The sequence below is a fragment of the Myxocyprinus asiaticus genome, chromosome 41 (genome assembly GCF_019703515.2).
Source record: "Myxocyprinus asiaticus isolate MX2 ecotype Aquarium Trade chromosome 41, UBuf_Myxa_2, whole genome shotgun sequence".
NCBI lineage: Eukaryota > Metazoa > Chordata > Actinopteri > Cypriniformes > Catostomidae > Myxocyprinus > Myxocyprinus asiaticus.
The window spans coordinates 23,701,363-23,722,909 of record NC_059384.1 but is presented as its reverse complement, the minus strand read 5'-3'; the positions used below and the strand labels follow the sequence as shown (position 1 = coordinate 23,722,909).

Below are 21,547 nucleotides of genomic sequence, written 5' to 3'. Positions count from 1 at the left end.
TAGCATTTGATGCTACATTTAATAAAGACCTTAATTGTAATAATTCTTACATTTTACACCACTAATTAACCATTTATCATTTAGGGCTATAATTTATTTACAGCTCCTACTCACCATTTTTAGACTGGCTACCAAGTGCATTCCTGCCCATCATTTAAATAGTAAATGTGAACAATGATTATTAATTTTAACTTTAAAACACACACATATTTATTCCAGTAAATAGAATCAAGGATATAAGTGAGAATAAACTTCTTTAGTAAAGACTTTTGGCCATTAAACCATACTGAACGTAAAGTAAATAAAAAGGTAAAATTTACCTTCATCTCTGTAACTATATTAATGTCATTCTACTAAATATCATTAGCAAAGTGCATAAGTGTATAAACATTATATCTACGTATGAACTAACATAAAAATGGCGCAAGCTTAAAAAGCGTTACCTAAACTATACCAAGCACCCTACTGGCACATTTATCAGAAGAATAAAAAAACTAAACATGCCATAGACTTCTTTTTTGCAGATGAGATCACATACTCTGTCTTTTAATCTCACTATAATAGCCTGTTGTTGCTGCATCATGACATGCATCAGGAATAATGGCATTTAATGTTTTTGATTAAAATAAGGATGAATAATGGTTTATTAAACATTATATCATTTGAGTTCAAATTTGTCTCACGATTTGTCAAATATTGCCTGCCATTCAGCCTTATTATGCCTCTTGTTATAACTGCATATCAATGATTTCAATGATGATAATACATTTGTATTGTATTAATAATACTAGTAGAAGTGTGTGAGAAAGAATGTAATATGAACTTACAATTCTATGACAATGATTTTTTTTATGCTTCATTTTACAGTTGTTGTGTATGTGGTGTGTGTATCTGCGTTTTTAGAGATCAAGATCAGCAATCTTGACAAGTGACGATTCTCCAGAGAAGGGCCCTGAGGTGGGTATGGCCCTGGGGGGCCCAGAGAGTGCAGAGGTAGAAACAGACATTCAGAACTACGCTTCACTCAGGAGAGAGTCCAGAGCGTTATCACTTCCAGGCTGGAAGAGTGTTGACCGCCTGGACAACTCTAGTAAGAACATGCATACACACACAAACCCAATCTCTAACTTTTGACTTGCTGTAACTGTTTTGTATTTCCTATATATTGAATGTAATGTTTACATGATGTAGTTTTCTTGTAAAGCGAGCTTTGGTAATTTGTTATATGAATTACACATACACATATCCTCTATATTTGTTTGTCCAGGTTTTTGTCTCTCTCCCCACAGGTGCGTCCTCAGTACTGCAGTCCCCGGATGGTAACTGGATTGCCCTGCAGAGCTCCCAGCACTCCCGGCCCAGTCTACTAACCAAGCGCAAGAGCCTCGTTTTCAGCGTGCTTGAGAAGGAATCAGGCGTTGTGTCTGCATATGACGAGATGGGTTCCAATTCGGACCCCGAAGACCAGGGAGGCTGGGGAGCCGCCCTGTTACAGTTTCGTAGCCGTCTTTCGGACGAGACATACTATACTGACTCTCAACACGACCCTGAATGGACGTACACACAACACCTGCCTGTGACGTCACCCTCCTCGGGTCAGTACACCAACACTGAGACCCTCAACTCAGACTCTGAGACATCTTCCACCCCATCAACCAGAGCACGCAGGCCTGCCCATGTTACACCCCAAAGGAAAAAAGGGCCACCTGAACCACACCTGTATCCACCCTACAGACATCCGCCAAGCAGTGCTTCTTCACCCCTGCTTAGACCAGAAGTGTTGGATGTGAACTTTAACCCCCGTTTGGGAGGGGACAGTAGTGATGGGGAGGACCAGAGCGAGCAGGTCAAAAGGTCACGGAGGCGCAGAAAGAGCAAGCGCGAGACAACAGAGCACAGCCAAGCACAGAATGCTGTGTACAGTGCTGCCACTGCGGTGAGAAAAACAATAGCCTTCAAAATTGTTATACAGTATGATATTGTTTTATTCTAATGGAGCAGTTCACTCTAAAATATTGTTTTCCTAAAACTCAGTCTATTACTTGAATTGTACATTCTCATTGATATTATGGGACTAAAGACTTGGGTTGGGCATGCTGGTGTTTTTTTTAAACTAGCGGACGGCCATGGGTTTTTTGATAGCCGATGCCAATGCCGATATTTAGAGAGCAAGTGGCCGATGGCCGATGGCCAATATTATGCATATAGGTACAAATAATTATTATTTCCCATATAGAAATCTGATATATGGCACTGATATAAAAAGTCACATACTTATTACTGTATATGCAACATATATTTCAAAATACTACAGAAATGGCCTTTTCATATATATAACATATAATTTCCCAAATACTAGTGGAATTTGAATATGTACATACAGTATATGTCTATATACAGTATATGGCCAAATTAAGATTTCTGTATGGGTTCCACATTTTAAAATAATATTAATCTTTAAAAGCATCATAAAAGTCTTCAAAACAAAAGTAAAAAAAAATAAATAAATTCACATGTATTAATCAAAATGATAAATAAATATTGATATAAAATTGATATAAAAATAATTAAATATTGTACATAAAATAAAATATATAATAATTTTATTATTTTAGATCAAATAAATAACCATTAAATAATATAAACATTTAAGACAATGAAAACAAAATATAAATCAAAACTATCACGTATTTTAGCTTCTTTAAAGACCTAGGCAAAACCATGCTTTTCCTATGTTACAGCAAACAGTATATCACAGTGTGACTTGTAGCACAGATATGATATGATATCATGCAATTTAATACTAGTAAATGACACAAAATTGCAGAAATAATTTCACATAACGTACCCAAATTCATTCAAAAACTTGAACTTAAGATAAAGAGCTAAAAAAGAGCTCTTGTTTCTATGTAGCTATCCCATTATAGTAATTTTTACACATAAAGACATTAAAAAAAAACATTAATTAAAATGAAAAAGCAAACAATGGTAACAACAATGCACATAATAATCTGGTTAATCTGTGCACACTGGGAATCTCAGTGTAACGATGCTGCTGGCACTGGCAATGACGAAGACGATGATGATGAATTGAAGAACCCAAGTGCAATTTGTTACAAACGTGAAATCCCAAAATCGTAAATCCAAACACAAACAAAACAAAAACATGGACTGGACTAGACTGGACTGGACTTAGCATGACATGTTACCAAACTCAACCAAAGTTACATTCAACAATACCTGACAATGGACAAAGGAAAACATGAGGCTTAAATACATGAAGATGGGAGAACACATGACAAAGATAACCAATAAACAGTGAGAACTCTAAACAGGATAACAAGACAATAAACCAGTGAAAACAAGACATGTGAACATGGAGGGAAAACATGAAATCACATGACAAGGGAACCACATGACATGAAACAGGAACTAGAAATAAACTTTTCAAAATAAAAATCATGAATTAACAAAATACACATGACTCTCATGTTAATCTTGAACTGAATTTTGAATGTGTTTACATTTATCTCCAGTAGATGGCAGTGCAGGACAGGATTGTTAAAAACGCCTTAGATTGTATGGATTGTGTTCACAAAACTTATAGATATGGGATCTCTCACCAGATGGCATTATCAGTGCTCTGTCCCTTCCTCGCAGCCTTTATCTCTATCATGTAGCCCAATTCTTCTTCTTTCATATGTCTTTCTACTCATCACAACTCTCCCTCTTTGTCTCAGGAGAACAGTGCTCTCCTCCTCAATGCCATGATGATGCGCCGACAGCAGAGTCAGGAGACTCCGGCCCCTCTCAGTTACCAGACTCTAGACACTGTGACCTCTCCTGAGCTTCTGACCTCTGGATCCATGACCCCTGAACCTGACTATCAAAGCACAGTGGCTCACAACTCCACTGCCACCAGCCCACCAATGCTGAGCCAACCAAGAGCCAGCAAACAAGGGTTCAGCATTCATGTTAATGAAACCTTGGAACAGGGACTGAGATCCAAACACTGTGAGCTGGTTGGCCAAGTCAGCGAGAGGGATGTGATGTCATCCGTTCTTGAAACAGTCAGAGAAGCTGGCAACGAAAGTGAGAAATTGAGACCAAAGGAGAGGCGCGAAAGTAAACGAGACAAGCAGACTGATAAAGAGATCGGGAAGCTGAGTGAACAGTGGCCGGAAAGACAAACAGTTCAAGAGATGGATACAAGTAAAGCAATAAGACAGATAAATGTCGAGCGAGAGATGAAGAGGGAGAGGGGACGACAGAAAGAAATAGAGAAGCAAGCAGAAAGAGAGCGAGAGAGGCAAAGAGAACTGGAGAAACAAATAGATAGAGACCGAGAAAAGCAAAGAGAAATCGAAACACAGGTTGAGAGGAAACAGGAAAGACAAAGAGAAATAGAGAAACAACTGGAAAAAGAGCGGGAGAGACAATCAGAGATCGATCGAGGGATTGAGAAGCAAAGGAAAAGCATATGCATGGGAAAACATGCGCAAAAAGAACCTGTAGTGAGAGCAAAATCCAAAGAGGAAGAGAAACATGAAGTGGCCAGTGGAACAGAGGAAATATCAGGTAGAGCAATGGAGCAAAACAAGAATTTGGAGGAAGACAATGATGAAACAGAGAAGTCCATTGAGGAAAAGGTGAGGAGAATATCACCACTGATAAACAAATCAGAAACAGGGTTAGAAGAACAAGAAAAACTTGAGTCAAAGAGAACAAGACCTACAAGCACATCTCCAGACACCACCCCCTGTGGTCTGGAGGAGCCAGTGTCTCCATCTGAGGTAAGCAAGAAACAACACTGGTTGCAACCCATTCCAATAAAAGTTCTTCTCTTGTACAATTCACCCAGGCTTTGTTTAAAACCCTAGTGAGCCGCCTACAGTACTTTTAGGAATCATAGACTCCCAAAGCAAAGACTGTTCCAAACAGTAAGCAGCAAAATTTTGTTGCCTGAAACGGTACCTTGTTTTATACAAAATCTAAACCAGCTGCGAATGTATCCTTCATTGTTAAGACATTTCCCCAAGTTAAGTTACATTTTTATCTAACATGGCGTACAGAGTCAATAGAAATATCTAAAATTTAAAGCCCTGCTTACTCTAAATGACTAAATGTAAATGTAATTTTTGTGTTAATTAAAGTATCAAACACTAATGCTAACATCAAACCAACCTGGTCTCATAGAATCATGTTAATATACCTACATATTTTCAAAATGATTTTTACATTGCTCGTTTTACATATCACAGCAGTTTCTTGGTGAAATACACAACAGAGGCGCTACAACAACAATGACGTATTCAGTCAAATAAATTACAGTTCATAAATACTCACTTTTCACCCTGTTCCTCACTCAATACTATCTTATGACATCTAAACACTTTTTCTATAGTGCTTGACTATGTGACACAGTAACGTTTGCATTACATAACCAACTACATTTACAAGCTTGTTAGACCGTGATCAGTGTGACCGTGAGCTATGTCATAGGCGTGAAAATGTAATAGAAGCATCACAAAATGGCGTGGTTGCTTTAGCAATTGTGTTTTTCATGTCACATTTGCTTTTTATGACATTATTGCTTAGTTTTAGTTTTAAGGTTTAGGATAGGGATGTAGGTAGGTTTTGTTGATTTAAAACTCGAGAGAGCATTAACCTTAATCTGTTTGAGAGAAAATATATCTTGCTTTTAGCATCACACAGTGGACATTTCACCTTGGAACTGCCGCAATTTGTGTAGGAACCACGTATTATAATTTAGCAAAAACACTGGCACAGTCATGTCATTTTCAAGAGTTCAGGCTCCGTCAAATTCTGAAATTAAATAAAAAATTGGATACTACTATAAGCTGCCTATGAAAAGGGCTTAAATTCAATCATATATGATGTTCCATTTCAGTTCGCTTTCTGCCATCAATGGTAGCTGGCTACACTAACAAAAAAGTACCGAAAAGTATCATTGTATTACAGTGGTACTTTGGACAGTTATCATGGTATGGTAATATGACATGTAGCCTTGTGATACAATGGTACAATTTTAAGTACCTTGGAGTAAATACCTTCGTACATTGATATTGCAATCATTCATTACCAAGGTATTTACATATAAGTACCATCTAATTCCATCAATGTACTATTGACTTTCCCACCTACAGTCCCGGTACTTTTTCCTTAGTAACTTTATAGACGAGAACTCATACAAGGAACGACACAACTATGAAGACTTTTCCTCTTTTGCATTGGCACTCACAGAAGTAAACCCCGTAGTGATGTCATCTAGTACAATTTTTCTTCTGACGTTATTTGCACGTGCAATTCAATAGCAACAACAGCAACAAAATCAACAACACCAACAAAGGATGCCAGAATCAGAGCTACACTTTTGTTAGGGTGTTTTTGGATGAATGGAAACTGTTCTCAGTTTACTAACAGTTTAAAAAGCACCTTATTTAATCTTTTCTCATTATACAGCCTCCGAAGCCAGCCTTTTTCCATTTTCGGATGCAGCATGTGTCTTCAGGTTACAGTTTACTAGGCGCGTGAGCGGTGCGTACGAGAGGAGAGACACCTCACCTCGCTTTCACACATGCTGAACTCAACTGACAATATGTTGAAAATGGACTATAAACCTATTTATCAACACGATAATTTACAATAAAGGCTTTAATGACTCAATATAAATTACTGTACTGAAATACTCTAAAAAAAGACATCTTGATGCAAATTTACCACACAGTGACATGCACGCAATATTTCCCTCATGTAAACTAGATTTGTTTATAATAGAGTTTAATTACCTACTCTTGATTAACATCTTATTATTTATATCCATCATCCCAGGAAAAAAAATTTATGTAGTTAGCTGGAAATCGCTTTATTTTCTGTATCACACAGTACAAACAATATAGATGCGATGAAAACTCCAAGCGTGTCTCCCAAAGAAAGTCACACACACACACACACACACACACACACACACACACACACACACACACACACATATACACATATATGTGGAACGGGTGATTCTCTTTGGATACTTTGTTATATGCTACTTCTGTTAAAGGAATTGTAAAATTAGCGCAATCCTCTGGGTAGCAGGCTAGCAGCTAAAAGTTTGTTTACAAATGGCGGCTCCAGACTCCTTGTGTTCCTCAAAGCTATTTGTGCGTCATAGGTTTTAGACCAATCACAGACTGCAGCACCTGCCACAGTCCCGCTATGCCCCAAAAGTACCTACTCTGGAGTAGGAGCTAAAAATGTCACTTAAAACGACTTAGAGAAACTATAGTTCCTCAGGTGCAAAAACAACTAAAAGTACTAGTCCTGGGGAAAAGTAACTAAAACGGGCTTTAGTCCATGCAGTGGGAAAGGGCCTTATGGTACCCCTTTTGTAAAAGTTTTTACACAGCAAGGCAGCTCACTAGGGGTTTGGAATGAAGTGCCAGTCTCTAAAACCTGGATTGGTGAAAGTAAAGTGATATGCAGTACACCCAGATTTCCTTTATTCAGTTTGATAAAGAAACAACACTCATAAGTTAAGTTAATGAGATTTAATGTGATTTACACAAGTGGAACAAGTTGGTGGATCAGCATCCAATTATGTTCCTAGAACAAAATTCCTATCAACCAATCTTACCCTGAACCTAAACACTTAAATCAGAGGGCAGTGATTGGTTGCATGTCATTCCAGGAACAACAAAGGAGGTTGATCTAAGAACTTGTCCTACTTGTGTAAATCCCATTGTTGTAATGCTATAATCCCATTTTAAATCCCAAGCGTTTTCCAAAAGTTTCTCATCCACACTGAAACGTATCAAAACTTTTAAATTCCCTTAATTCACATGCAAAATATCGCCGTTCCATTTACTGTCTGAAATGCAGTTGTCCTCGTGTTCCGTCACCAGACAGCAATTCCAAGTCAACCTGTCACCTTTGAAGAAATGCAATGTGAATGTTGTACAAAGTAACATTAATCTTAACAATGTTATCAATGTGAATAGCAGGCACAACAACGGCGCTACAATATGGGCCACCATCTTGATTGTTTCGGGTTGAATGGATCACATGGCTGTGTCACAAAACAACAAATACCTCATCATTTTCAGATATCTCCATTTCCCCTGCTCGCACTACAATGGGAAAACAGCTCAGTTTTTGCTGTCAAAGACACTGTCTCAGTGTGGATGGAAGGCCAAAACGTAGAGAAAATTATGCGTATTCAAATGAAAACGTGTTGGCCTCAAAATGAAGGTCTTGGCTCCCATCAGTGATGAGAAATCATGATCAAGTGCACGAATAGTGCATGGGGTGTATCATGCAAGTGTGGTGTATGAATTTTAAGCATGACCCAGCCTGCAGAAAGGAATGTAGAACCTCTCTAGATGTTGTGAGAGCATCTATATGACAGTGACCAGGGAATGCTCACAATCTGGGAGTCCTCTTCACCTCTGGACATTGCATCTGGTTTTGTCCTTTAAATTCGAGCCTGCTTTCAATCCATTTTATCAAAAGAATAGTTCTCCAAAAAATTGAAAATTCTGTCATTATTTAGTCACCCTCATGTCATGCCAAATCCATATGCTTTTTTTTCCCCATTTGAAAACAAAAGCAGATTTCTTTGAAGAATCTTTAATAAACTCTTTCCATGATGGCAGTTCATATTGGGGTTCATACAAATCATTCGCTATATTTGAAGTCTTCTAAAACCACAAGATAGCTTCATGTGATGAACAGACCAAACTAAGTCATTCACATCATTTTAATATGCCGCGTTTGTGCTCAGATTTCAAATATTTTGTGTTACACTTACAAAATTACAGCATACAGGTTTGGAATGATAAGTGGGTGAGGAAATAATGACAGAGCTTTCATGATTGGGTGAACTAATCCTTTAATGTTTTTATTGTCTTTTGTCATCTCTTAACTTCCTCTTTCCACCTCCTTCTCATCTGTGTCTGCCTTTTCCACATGTTGTGCTACTCTCTTTTTTTACGCCATGGTTTTTCTCTTTGTCCAACCTGTCTCTCTCTGTCTCTCTCTCCACCCCTCCCTGTTGGTTCAGGGTGGTCTAAACGATTGTGCTTTACAGCAGAAGCTTCTGTTACACTCATCTCTCTTACAACAGGTGAGATACATTCTGATTAGAGATGCAGTGGAGCTGGAAAGATGTTTTGTGTATCACACACTCTCTCAGCATGTAGTCCATTTATACACCTGTCTCAGAATCTTCTTATGACACTGCAGAGTCTATTAGCAGGATCCACACACAGTTATGTATATATTTATTACCACTTATTTCCTGCGCACACACAAACCAACGCATCCACATACTATAGATTGGAGTCAAAAAAGAGAGCATATTCTTCCAAGCTTCAATTTTATCTACAGTAGATGCTAGGTGCTACAGTGACATTATTGTTGTGACTGTATGGTTCTGGTCTTACTGGCTCTTTCCACGAATCGAATTGAAAATATGACTCAAGATGCTTCAGAAATAAAATGAAAGTTGCATCAGTGATGCTTCTTCAGAAATGTCCACCTCAGGAGGTCAAACTAAATATTTGTGCATTTTATTGCTATTAGCTATTAGCATATACTATATTTGTTTGCAACCCTGTAACCTAAATATAGGGGCATGTGTGAATACAAGTATATTTCGTACTTTGATTGATACTGGCGACAAAAAGAAGAAACATATATGTGAATGTGGTGTTTTTGACCTCTGAACTAGAATACTTCAGCAATAGGGTCTGGCTACTTTGGAACCATATTTTGGTTTACAGTTATTAATAAACTTGTATTTCCTATGAATAAAATAAAAATAGTACATAAATAAGAAAACTGTATAAATAATAGAGAAAATTTTATAGGCTTGGTGGCGATACATTATGATATTTTATAGGCTTGGGATCGATGCTGTTTTCACGTATCGATAATCTGAAGATTTTTCCGATGATTATCGATATATATCGGGATTTTTCAGATATACTATAAATATGGCTGCTCGTTGCACACTAGTCTTTGTCTTTTAAAACATATTTCTCAGAACAACTTTGGTATAGTTTGAGCGGCAGGGTAATTTAAAGTGGGTCGCACACCAGACACGTCTGGCGGATGACATGGAGCATTCTAAAATTCAAAAAATTATTTTCTATGAAGGTGCGTATGCACACACCCCAGGCTTTTCATCAACGGAGGCGGTTAAAAATTCTGCAGCGCCATGGAGCTCAACTCGCATTGTTTTCCATTAAATTCGACCCAAATCATTATCAAAGGACAAAGATTATTTACTCTTGTCATAACTGGATGATACATTGTTTATAAGTATCTTTATAGAGCCTACACATTGTATTTTACTAGTATGTCTTTTTGTGGTTTGACAGCTTAAATGAAAGACCTATTCAATGCTACATACAGAAAAATTGCATAATAAACGTCACCATTTCTAATCGTTCAGTCTGCACAGTTACACCAGTTTCATACACTAACCTGCCAACTCATCAACGTCACTTTGTTCATTCTTGAAGAATTATAAAAAACTTTGTAACTTTGGAATGCTATCCGCTCAAAATGTGTGTGAGATATCTGTGTCTTGTTCATGCCGTGACTGGCTTCAGTAAATGTTATTTCGCCCCCTTGTGGTCTCCCAAAACTATTACGTAAGACTACATTGAATGGATTGGAACTGGCAGTGAATTGAAAGCACACAAATTAGGCTTCTAATTTAAATGTCGGCTGATGTTAATATATCAATGCCACAAGTATAACTATATATAAAAGCGTGCCGATAAATAATCAATATTTCGATATTTTATGACATCCATCATGAGTGAGTCATTGGTTACATTCACACCGCAGCTGAAAGTGACCAAAATCTGTTTTTTTGCTCAAATCTGATATACTGGTCTAAACAGTCAATGCTCCTAAACTGACCTGTATGCGTATAACACTCCTTGAGCATGCGTATAACAAACCCTGGCATGTTCATCATTATAATATGAATAATTAAATTCCAATTAAAATTGTAATTAGCTGTTTTTTTAAGCAGATAAGACACTTAATGCCTACATATCTAATAATAAGTCAGCAAGTGATGGCAAGACCATCTTGATTGATAAAGTATTTTTAAATTTGCCTTCATACAGTTGAATTTTAGTATCTTTGAAGCACAAGAGTGTAATATTAATTATGAGTGAAACACACCATAAAAAAGGGCATTACAAACAGTATATGTATGGTAAGAAGAGTTGTTATCTATAATTAATTCAGATTTCCATTGACTTGCTTGCATTCACATTTTGGTGCAGTTTGAGAAATATAGAAAATGTTTTCTGCATGAGTAACATGAGTAGAGTACTTCAGTAAATATATCTTTGTATCTTTTAATACACATATTTTACTACGTGTAGTCCAAATGAATCGCTGAACCCAACTGTTCTGCCTATTTTTTCCCCCCTTAAAAATGAACTGAATGCATTACCTAGAAAAAATAAATAAATGACACAATTAAGTTTTAAACTTAACATGTCTACATATGCTGGAAATCAAGTGTGCAAATGACATATGTTGAGTTAGACTGTGTAAAAATCACATTAAATCTAACCTGGCTGTTCACATTGAAGGCACATTGGAAAAAAAACTGCATCTGACTTATTTCCACATTTGAAAGAATCACAACCATACTGATATATATATGACAGCACTCTTGCTTGTGTGATATTGCTTAATTATTACGTTTCTTTCTTTTTTTTAATGCAATACACAATTCAATAGAAATATATAGACAAATTCTATAAGACAAAGAAATAAACCAGGCGTACAACTTTGGAATCCCAGGAGGCCGGAAATCAGGATCCCTTTAGCCTCGAGGGCCGCACTCTTATATATTATTTGCATATATTTTAATTACTTTTTTATATTAATGTGGTGGGCAGACTATTCTATATGCTATTTAATACATAATGGACACATGTAATTAACCTAAGTAAAATAAAATATTATAAATTGATAATAGCAAAATTCTTGTAAAAGTGTGGTTATACTATTATTATAATGATCATATATAGGCCAAAATGTTTTTTGTTTGTTTGTTTTAAAAGATCCACACTAATACAAGTTGGCAATATACTGCTGTGGAATGCACCAGTCTAAAAAAATGACATTGTACAATTAAAATGTACAGTACTGTGCAAATGTTTTAGGCACTTGGGAAATATGTTGCATAGTGAGGATGTCTTCAAAAATAATGCCATAAATAGTTTTCGTTTATCAATTAACGTCATACAAAGTCCAGTAAACATTAAAAAAATCTAAATCAATATTTGGTGTGACCACCTTTGCCTTCAAAATAGCACCAATTCTCCTAGGTACACCTGGACACAGTTTTTCTTGGTTGTTGGCAGATAGGCTGTTCCAAGCTTCTTGGAGAATTCGCCACAGTTCTTCTATCTATTTCGGCTGTCTCAATTGCTTCTGTCTCTTCATGTAATCCCAGACTGAGTCAATATTCAGTGGGGGGCTCTGTGGGGACCATGACATCTGTTGCAGGGCTCCCTGTTCTTCTATTCTATTTGCAAAAGAAATGTTTGGGAGTATAAAATGTATGTTTCCTATTGACACACTAAAGCTGAAAATATAAATAACCATCTTAAGACAAAGGTTTTTGTGAAACATCTTATGTGCCTAAGACTTTTGAATAGTACTGTACATTTTGAGAAATTTCTAAAGAAATTTGCCATATACAGTATAGAAAGATGATGATCTATTCTGTTGTCACTGTGAAAGATTGTCATGTCATACTGGCCACCTATTGAACACACACACACACACACCGCTTCAATGAGATATCATTATCTTTTTGCCTCTTTTCAGAGTTACTTTAGGTAACGCAAATCACTATAAATTATTTGAGAGAAATGTCTCAACTTCATTATTGCACGATTACCCTTTTTCCTGTTGTACTGTTCACAACGAGCATGTATCTCTGTTGAGTACGTTTGTCACCCGACACTTGGTTGATTCGCACTATGGCAGAGACGAGCAGGTGTGGAAGAGAGACTCAGAGCATGCATGTTTAAAGTGACTGAGAGAGCGCACAAATTGTAATCAACGTGCTCATGCAGACTGACCCCGCACTCATGTTATATAAAGTGGCTTATAATCAAATGTATATTTGCGGATTTGTAGTTTAATTCCTTATTTGTATCCGTTTGCCATTTCTTTTCCTCTATAACGGTTTAGCAGTTTGTCAATACTGAAAATTACCATGAATACTTTAGAAACTTGACACCTCAGAGTTCATACAAATTCAATAATTTTATGTGATGACGCCTTCATGCGGGCCACAAAAATATGGTTTGCGGGCCGGATGCGGCCCGTGGGCCACCTGTTGAGCACCATGGATATAAACAAAGACATACACTTAAATAATAACATCACGATTCTTGCCACATACATTGACAGCTGACAGGCCATTTCAACATTATTACATTGTTGTATTATACTCAGGGGAGCTGGCTGAAATAACCATTTTAGACATTAATTCATACTATGTTAATTTTAGGTTACATAAAAGTTTATGTAACACATCTATGCATCTCTCCAAAGAACATGGGCTTTTTGTGCTTTTATTGCTTAAAGTAATGGAACACCAATTAAACCCTGTTCTTGAAAAGTGCAGATAAATGTAAAATATGCATTGTACATGCAATGTGGATCTGTCTGTAGGTTTGCTTATGTGTTTGTATCTTTGCTTTTGGTTGTTAATGGGGTGTTGAATTTATTCAGTGTTGTACACCTACCCTATTTCTGCATGTTCCCTCACTGTACACATATATTTTTCACATACACAAGATCCCTTTCATAGCTAGAGCCACTCATGCCCTGAAGACTGAGTTTGGATCAATTATTTCTGTGATCAAAGCATAAACCAACCCAACCATTAATTGAATCCTCAAGTATTCATTACTGAATCACACTGCTCCTCTTTCTTCTTGTCCCTTTCATTCACACAATCTCATCTTGAAAAGTAATTTTATCTCTTCATCATGATTTTTTTTACCATCACATGTATCCTTACTGTCTTAGTTACACACAAACACACCATACGTATCAAAATGTACATCTAACATTGATGGCTTATTTGTAGTCTAGCTGAACTCTGTTGCTCCTTATACTTTGAAAAACGTGTTGACTAGAGAACGGATGTTCTTCCCCTCCCCATCCTTTCACTGTCTTGCGATGAAGTGTGTTCTGGTGTTATAGTTAGTGGACTCATGTGGATGTGAAACATGTTCTCAGTCTCATCGCATCCTGTCTTGTTGTCTTTTATAGGAAAAGTTCACCCAAAAATGAAAATTCTGTAATTATTTACTCACTCTCATGATGTCCCAAACCAGTATGCTGTTATTTTTTTCATGGAACACAAAAGGAAAATTTGAAAAAAAATCTTTAAAGGGATATGTCACAGAAAAATGAAAATTCTCTCATCATTTACTCACCCTCATGCCATCCCAGATGTGTATGACTTTATTTCTGCAGAACACAAACCAAGATTTTTAGAGAAATATCTCAGCTCTGTTGGGCCATTCAGTGCAAGTGAATGTTGACCAGAACTTTGAAGGTCCAAAAACCACAGAAGGGCAGCATAAAAGTAATTCACACAACCACAGTGGTTAAATCCATGTCTTCAGAAGCGCTATGATAGGTTAAGGCTGTTCATAAGAAGATACTGCTTTTGTAACTTTACTTAAAGCAGGCAAAGACCACTTATAATATGATAACGTCATAAAGCCTTTTGACTGTTTACACTATGCTGGTTTGGCATGATAGCACTTATACGATTAACTTTATTAACATCTGCTGTGTTAAAATTGGATGTATCTTGTGTTGTAATGCATTATACTCTAAAGTATAACTATGAATAGGGGAAGTCTTATAATGTATTATAACTGTAGTTATTATTCATGAGAAGTTATAACTTATTATAAGGTGTGTTATGATACAGTAAGAATGCAGTATAATGCATTTGTAATGCCTTTACAAGGCATTATAAATATGGGATACATACAAAGTGTTACCGAAGTTTTTTATAACATGTCTGTGTATGTTGACAAGTGTGTGTTACTCAGTCACTTTAAGACACCCTCAAAAGTAACCCTTCACCTTGATGTGTAAGTGCATCTCTCAGCCATGTACTGTACTTGCACGTCACTTTCTTCTCCCATAATCCTCTTGTCTTCTTCATTGATCCACCACTTTGAGCATGACACATAATACATCCATGCTTAATTGTGAGAGGAGGGTTTTAGGAAGTATAAAAATCGTTATCCACTCAACAGTAACATTTTTCAGTAAATTTTTTTTTCTGTTTTCTTTTTCTTTACGAAATCTTTTATTAAACTGTTGTATAGTAAGTTTGTTCCGAGAGCACTAAATACGTCAGAATTCCTCTTTATTTTTGCATATCTATTTACTGTATCATTGGTTCCCTCTTTTCTATTTTGTGTGCGCACTCATGTTTGGAGCAGAAGTACTCCGCCGCATCCTTATGCAGCATTACCACAGAGGTTCTGAAGGTTTTAAATGCCACAGAGGAATTGCTTGGAGAGGCGGAAGGCAAAGTTCATGACCCTTCTCCGGCTAGCACGCCACTGTCACCTAGCCCAGTAAATAGGAAGTTGGACCAGCACCTCACAAAGATGGAGGAAAATGTGAGATTTTTTATATTGCTTTGGTAGTATCTGAATTGTATTGTTGTTCTGTACAAACCTTCTGCTGTTGCACCAAATAATGATTGTATTTTTCTGCTATTTATTTGAATAACGAAGAAGCTTCTTAGAGAAATCCAAGATTCATTTGTGTTTAAGATTAAGACAGGCCCTAGCCCTAACCATGCCTACAGCTTTTGTGTTTTGTCTATTAAGGCTTATTTATGTTCTTTCCAGAGTTTAATTTAGATCATTGGTTAAAGAAATGATCTAACACAAGTTAAAGAGATCAGTGTGAAAACACTAATTAAATACATTATTCTTAAAAGCAACTTTTTAGAACATTTACATTAGAACCTGGAAAGAAATACAGAGGAGAATATTTTTCATATTTTTCAATGTTGGACAAGCTGACCATCATTAAATTCTTTATAACTCATGTATTAACTCTGAGATGACAATGCTGTCTAATTACATTATAAATGTATCCCTTAATCTGCTGAATCTACTGTCTTGTGTGCAGGTGTATTTGGCTGCTGGTGCTGTGTACAGCCTTGAGGGGGAGCTGAGTGACTTAGAAGAATGTGCTCGCAGCATCAGCAGCTCCACAACAGAAACTGAATTGGCTTTCCTGGAAGACCAGGTGGCCACTGCTGCTGCTCAGGTGCAGCAGTCTGAGCTCCAGGTGTGTGTGTGTGTGTGCGTGCGTGCGTGCGTGTGTGTGTTTGTTTGTTTGTTTGTTTGTATATATTTGTGGCTTAATGCAGTCCGATGCATTGTATGGGCACTAATGTAAATCTTGCCATACTGAACTCACAAATTTTGAAGTTTGTAAAGCTAAATGCGTTAGTGACTCTTGAGTATATATTCAGGAGTTTGTATTTATTCTTTTCCCTTTAGATCTCAGATATTGAGGCAAGAATATCAGCTCTTAAGTCTGCAGGTCTGAATGTATCTACATGCACACAGTTTTCCAAGTACAAGTCTAAACCTATGGTGAGTTTCATCCCAACTTTCATGTTAGATTTAAGACGAAACTCTAAAATCAAGAACATTGGATATATTTAAACTAATTATAACAGTAATGAGTTTGGTGCATGTTTCTCTTTATGTTAAGGGTTTAGTGTTTTATATTAAAAGTATGTTAACATTTATATGAAGTAGAGGTAGACCAATATATTGGCTTTGCGATTAATCAGTGCCGATAGTAGCTTTTTGGAATAAAAAAAACTATCAGCTACTATCGACGCTGATTTTTGCAGATAGTTTTTTTTTTTTTTATTGTGTCTCCAACTTCATATCTTGTGAATTATAAAAAAAACTCTTGTGAAATGTATATATGTATACTGTAAACTGTAAATATATATGCACACACACAAACACACACACACACACACACACACACGTAATCCTTAATCTGGTTAATACACTGTATAGAGTATAAAAGTAGTGCTGTCAGTTGATTGAAATTTGTAATTAATTAATAGCATCATTTTTTGTTGTTAATCGTGATTAATCGCAGATTTTAAAAGTGCTGAAATTTGACTCTAAATATACTTATTTTCCTGTCAAAATGCATTTATTTCCATTTTTGGAAAGAAAACAAAACAATATGTAACAATTAGTGCTGTCAGTCGATTGAAAATTTTAATCGCAATTAATCGAAGATTTTGAAAGTGCTGAAAATTTTCCTGTCTTTTACTGACTTTTCCTGTCAAAATGCATTTATTTCCTCCAAAGTCCATTTATTTTAATTATTTCCTAAAACAAAACAATATGTAACAATATAATGCTTTATTGACATTTTCCAAACAAAGAATTCCACAGTATAAAGATAGAAATGGACTAAAATAGCACTAATTTAAGTAACATTAAACATTTCCCAAAGTAAGTGGTAGTTTGACTAATTGAAATAACTAGTCACCACATAGGTTTAGTATTCATTGCAATGGGCATTAAATCATCCTCCACAATATTAATCTGCTGGCAGACTGTGGCAATCCACTTTGCTACAGCATTTGTGAAACTGTGTTTATAATTCGTGTCAGGGCGTCAACACCAGCGTCAAGCGGCGCTTTGAACTCCACATGAAAAGCGCTTGTAGAAAAAACATCTCATTGCGCCTTACAGAGGCTGAAAAGTACTTAATTTCTGTCACAAGTCCCATCTGGGCTTGTTTTGTACAACAAATAGCCTTTCTTCATAATTTTATCACTGACATGGAATCGCTGTTGTCTGTGTGCTTGTGGTGTGTCTGTCAGTGTAATGACTCAGAGCGGACACATCGCAAAGGTTCCGCCCTTACAACCAATTAAGTTATGCTATATTGATGGTAAATGTTTTAATCGTGATTAAGGAAAATTAACGAGTTAAACTTTTTTAAGTAATTGCATGCGTTAACGTGTTAATTTTTTCAGGTCTATTAAAAAGCTTAATTTGGTAAATACTGTTATTTATATATTTAATATTTAATAAGTTAGTGTATTTCAGGCTTCTTTATTGGTAAAAGTCTCACTGTATACAAGTTTTTTTTTTTTTTTTTTTTTTTTTGCACAATTAACTGCATCTGGGAATTTTTTATTTATTTTTTTACTCATGTAGCTTCTATTTCTGTGCCCATCATAGTAAGGAAAGTAAAAAAAAAAAGTCACATTCTGTAAATCGATTTTAAAAACTATCAGCCGATTAATCCGTTATCAGCCATTTCCACTACCTTATTTATCATTATCGGCAAAAATTTACTATCGATTGACCTCTAATATATTTTAACTTATTGTTACTTGTCTGATGCAATAATTGCCCCCTGGATTTGAAATCTCTGGAGAATGTTTTTTACTTTTATGAGGGTGTTTTTTTTTTTTTTTTAAAGAAAATATACTGTATAATCATGTTATTCAAATATTTAAAATTAAGCAATTCATTAACAAAAGTTCTCAATCTGAATATTTAGCCTCCTACCCATAAAATTAAATCAACATCAAATCATATTTTATATCATAATGTATAGCTAGCCTTAGAATAGAATATTAACAACTCTACCAGATGTTATAAAAAATCATTACGAGTGCATTTTTTACCCTAGTATTTTTGAATTTCAGAGTCATTTTTGTCACTTTTGGTGGCTTTTTCCCACCCTTAATTTCTGACCCTGGTCTGATGTAATGTTTTTCCTGTGTCAACCCCAGACACTGGACTCTTCACGCCATCAGAGGAGAAAGCTGCCTGCTCCTCCTCTCAGAAATCTATCATCAGGTATGAACATATTACATACATCACTAATATTTATCACTCTGTTTTAAAGAGTTAGTGGTTCCAAAGCTATTCGTCTTTTCATAATGGGTATTGCGACTGTCGAGCTTCAAAATAGCACCATAAAAGGATCATTGCTCTTGCGTTGAGTTCAAATATGGTATGTGAAGACATGTTGCACCACGATCCCATTATTATTAAACATATTTAAGATACATTATTATTATATTCCTGGTCTTGTTTCATGTTTAGTATCTTATTTTATCTCTAGATTATCTTTAAAAAGGCTGTAATATCCTCTGCTACAAATTCAGTCACATTTTCAGAAATGCAAAAATGCATACATCCTTTGCTGTCGCTTTCAAGTGTTTTATTTGTCGATCATGTGCAGTAGAGTGTATGTGTGACCACGTCTTATCAACCTACTTACATCTCAGAAGCAACAATTCCATCTGGTTCAGAGAAAAGGGCAAATTTTTTCTTCCATTGATGTTGAGCAGAAGAAGGAAAGGAAAAAAATGCTGTTTCCACACCAAGTGACATTACACATTTTAATTTGATAAGAAAGGTGAAATGGGCAACCAGTGAAAAGGTGCGAGACTACATGCAATGTGTAAAAAAACACATGGAGAAGAAAAGAGTAGAGGCTCCATTAGGGAAGAAACAGAGAGCCGGCTGGCAGTATAATCTCTTTTTCATCAACTAAATCTTCTTTATAATTAACTGGGTTTTCTCTTTAACTCAAGCCATTGATATGAACATGATTCATCTTGATTCCTTTATTTCACATTAGCTGAATCTTCAAAGGACAAACTCACTTGTTTCAGATTAGCTGTTAGTCAGATGTTCCTACCAATGGTAAAAGATTGTGATGGCCAGCTTGTAGGAGCTCTAAAGTGATTCTTCAGTCAATGTTGCTTGTTGTAACAATGTTTGTTAGCTTTTTTTCTCCTTATACTATTTTGTGCTAAAACAGAATCCATGTGTTTACATCAACCTCATATGTTTGCAGTGTGATATTAAAGGGCTCATAACATGACTATTCAATGTTTCTTGTATCTTTTGAAATACAAGAGTACAATGTGATATGAAAGCATGCTGTAACTTTCAGACCTCAAAAACCCAAATTCGTTAAAGAAATAGTTCACCCAAAAAATGACAATTCTGTCAATTACTCACCTTCATGTTTTTTTAAACCTGTATGACTTTATTTTTCCATGAAAGAGAAAAGGAGATGGCAGAATGTTAGCCACTGAGTAAGTATCCAATTGGATACTTTTGATCAGGCCTTCATAATTTATTTTTGGTACTTCTCAAATGCCTGTTATGTATAGATTTAATTGTTTTACTCTTGTCACAGACCCAGACATTCAATATGAAACTTGAAAATGAAATGAAAATTCATTTTAAAACATACAAATTATTATATGTTTAGAAATAGGATAATCTAAAGAGTGAAATAAATGTAAACCATTTCAATATGTATTGTAGGGAAATTATTTCTATCAATTGTACAAACATTACAACTGTCCCGCAGTTGTGGCGTCATTTTCACCATCAAAACAATTTTGCTCGTAATAGAGTTTTTCAAAGTTAATGTACTTGTTTACCTAGTCAACAAAAGTGTAAGTGAAGATCATGCTTAAGATTAAATATGAGACAAGTAATGTTTGAAGAATACAAAGTAAAGTCAAAATTATTGTAGAAGTAGATCTGGTGCTACTTTACCACTAAAAAGGTGCATAGATAGAAACAACAGGAATGGCACAGAGGAATCCAGCAACACTTGCAATGAAAACCTTTGTTAAACTTAAAATGAATAACATTAACCAACGCATTTCAGCACGTAGGCCTTCATCAGGGTTAAGATAAGAATACATGACATGCTCATTTAAAACAACTCTGACCAATGAAAGCACACTTAAAAAAAACAGTCATATTGGGCTCTGGAATTGAATCCCTGCTAATTATTAGGTTAATTAGGGGCGTGCATTACCTCAATCATTCAATCAGTCAAGACATTCAGCTAATCACATTGTCAGAATGGTGTAAATAGATCAAATAGATTAACAATTCACTAGTGCACCTCACAAATGACCATATTAAAAATACAGATGTAAAAAAATAAAATGTATAAATTTTTCAACACCAAACATAAAAACATCAGAAATCAACAACATAAGAACCATCATGATTTAAAAAAATTATTGTAAAAATTATTGTAAAAATTCACTTTCTTTGAAGGATCCATTTTATGTGCCTCACTGTAACCTCAATTTTTGCCTTTTTTAAAGAAAAGGAGAGATGAGTCGAAATTATTTTTTGTGGTAATCAACATTATGACACAAACGCTGTCGATTGAGCTCGACTTGTATTGAACCCGGAATATTCCTTTCAACACAGTCAGAATTTGAGATGTGCTGGAAATGACACTGTGGGTATTTTCATGATTTTCATAAAAAGTGACAAAAATTACATAAATCTCCACATGTACATACACTGTTAGACATTGTTAGTAGACAACAACAAAAAAATGTGAGGGTGTAAAAACATTTTTGTTTTAGAAATCCACAGTG

At 35.7% G+C, this 21,547-nt stretch overlaps 1 protein-coding gene across 1 annotated transcript in view; it reads left to right on the top strand.

Moving 5' to 3' along the window:
• LOC127431765 (rab effector MyRIP-like) overlaps positions 1–21,547 on the top strand; it is a 203,654-nt gene that overhangs the window by 179,240 nt on the left and 2,867 nt on the right. The window contains exons 8-15 of the mRNA XM_051682301.1: positions 902–1,090; positions 1,290–1,936; positions 3,741–4,793; positions 9,077–9,139; positions 15,543–15,725; positions 16,246–16,407; positions 16,623–16,718; positions 18,908–18,974. Of these exons, the coding sequence (XP_051538261.1) occupies positions 902–1,090; positions 1,290–1,936; positions 3,741–4,793; positions 9,077–9,139; positions 15,543–15,725; positions 16,246–16,407; positions 16,623–16,718; positions 18,908–18,974 (2,460 nt within the window). The remainder of the gene's footprint in view (positions 1–901; positions 1,091–1,289; positions 1,937–3,740; positions 4,794–9,076; positions 9,140–15,542; positions 15,726–16,245; positions 16,408–16,622; positions 16,719–18,907; positions 18,975–21,547) is intronic.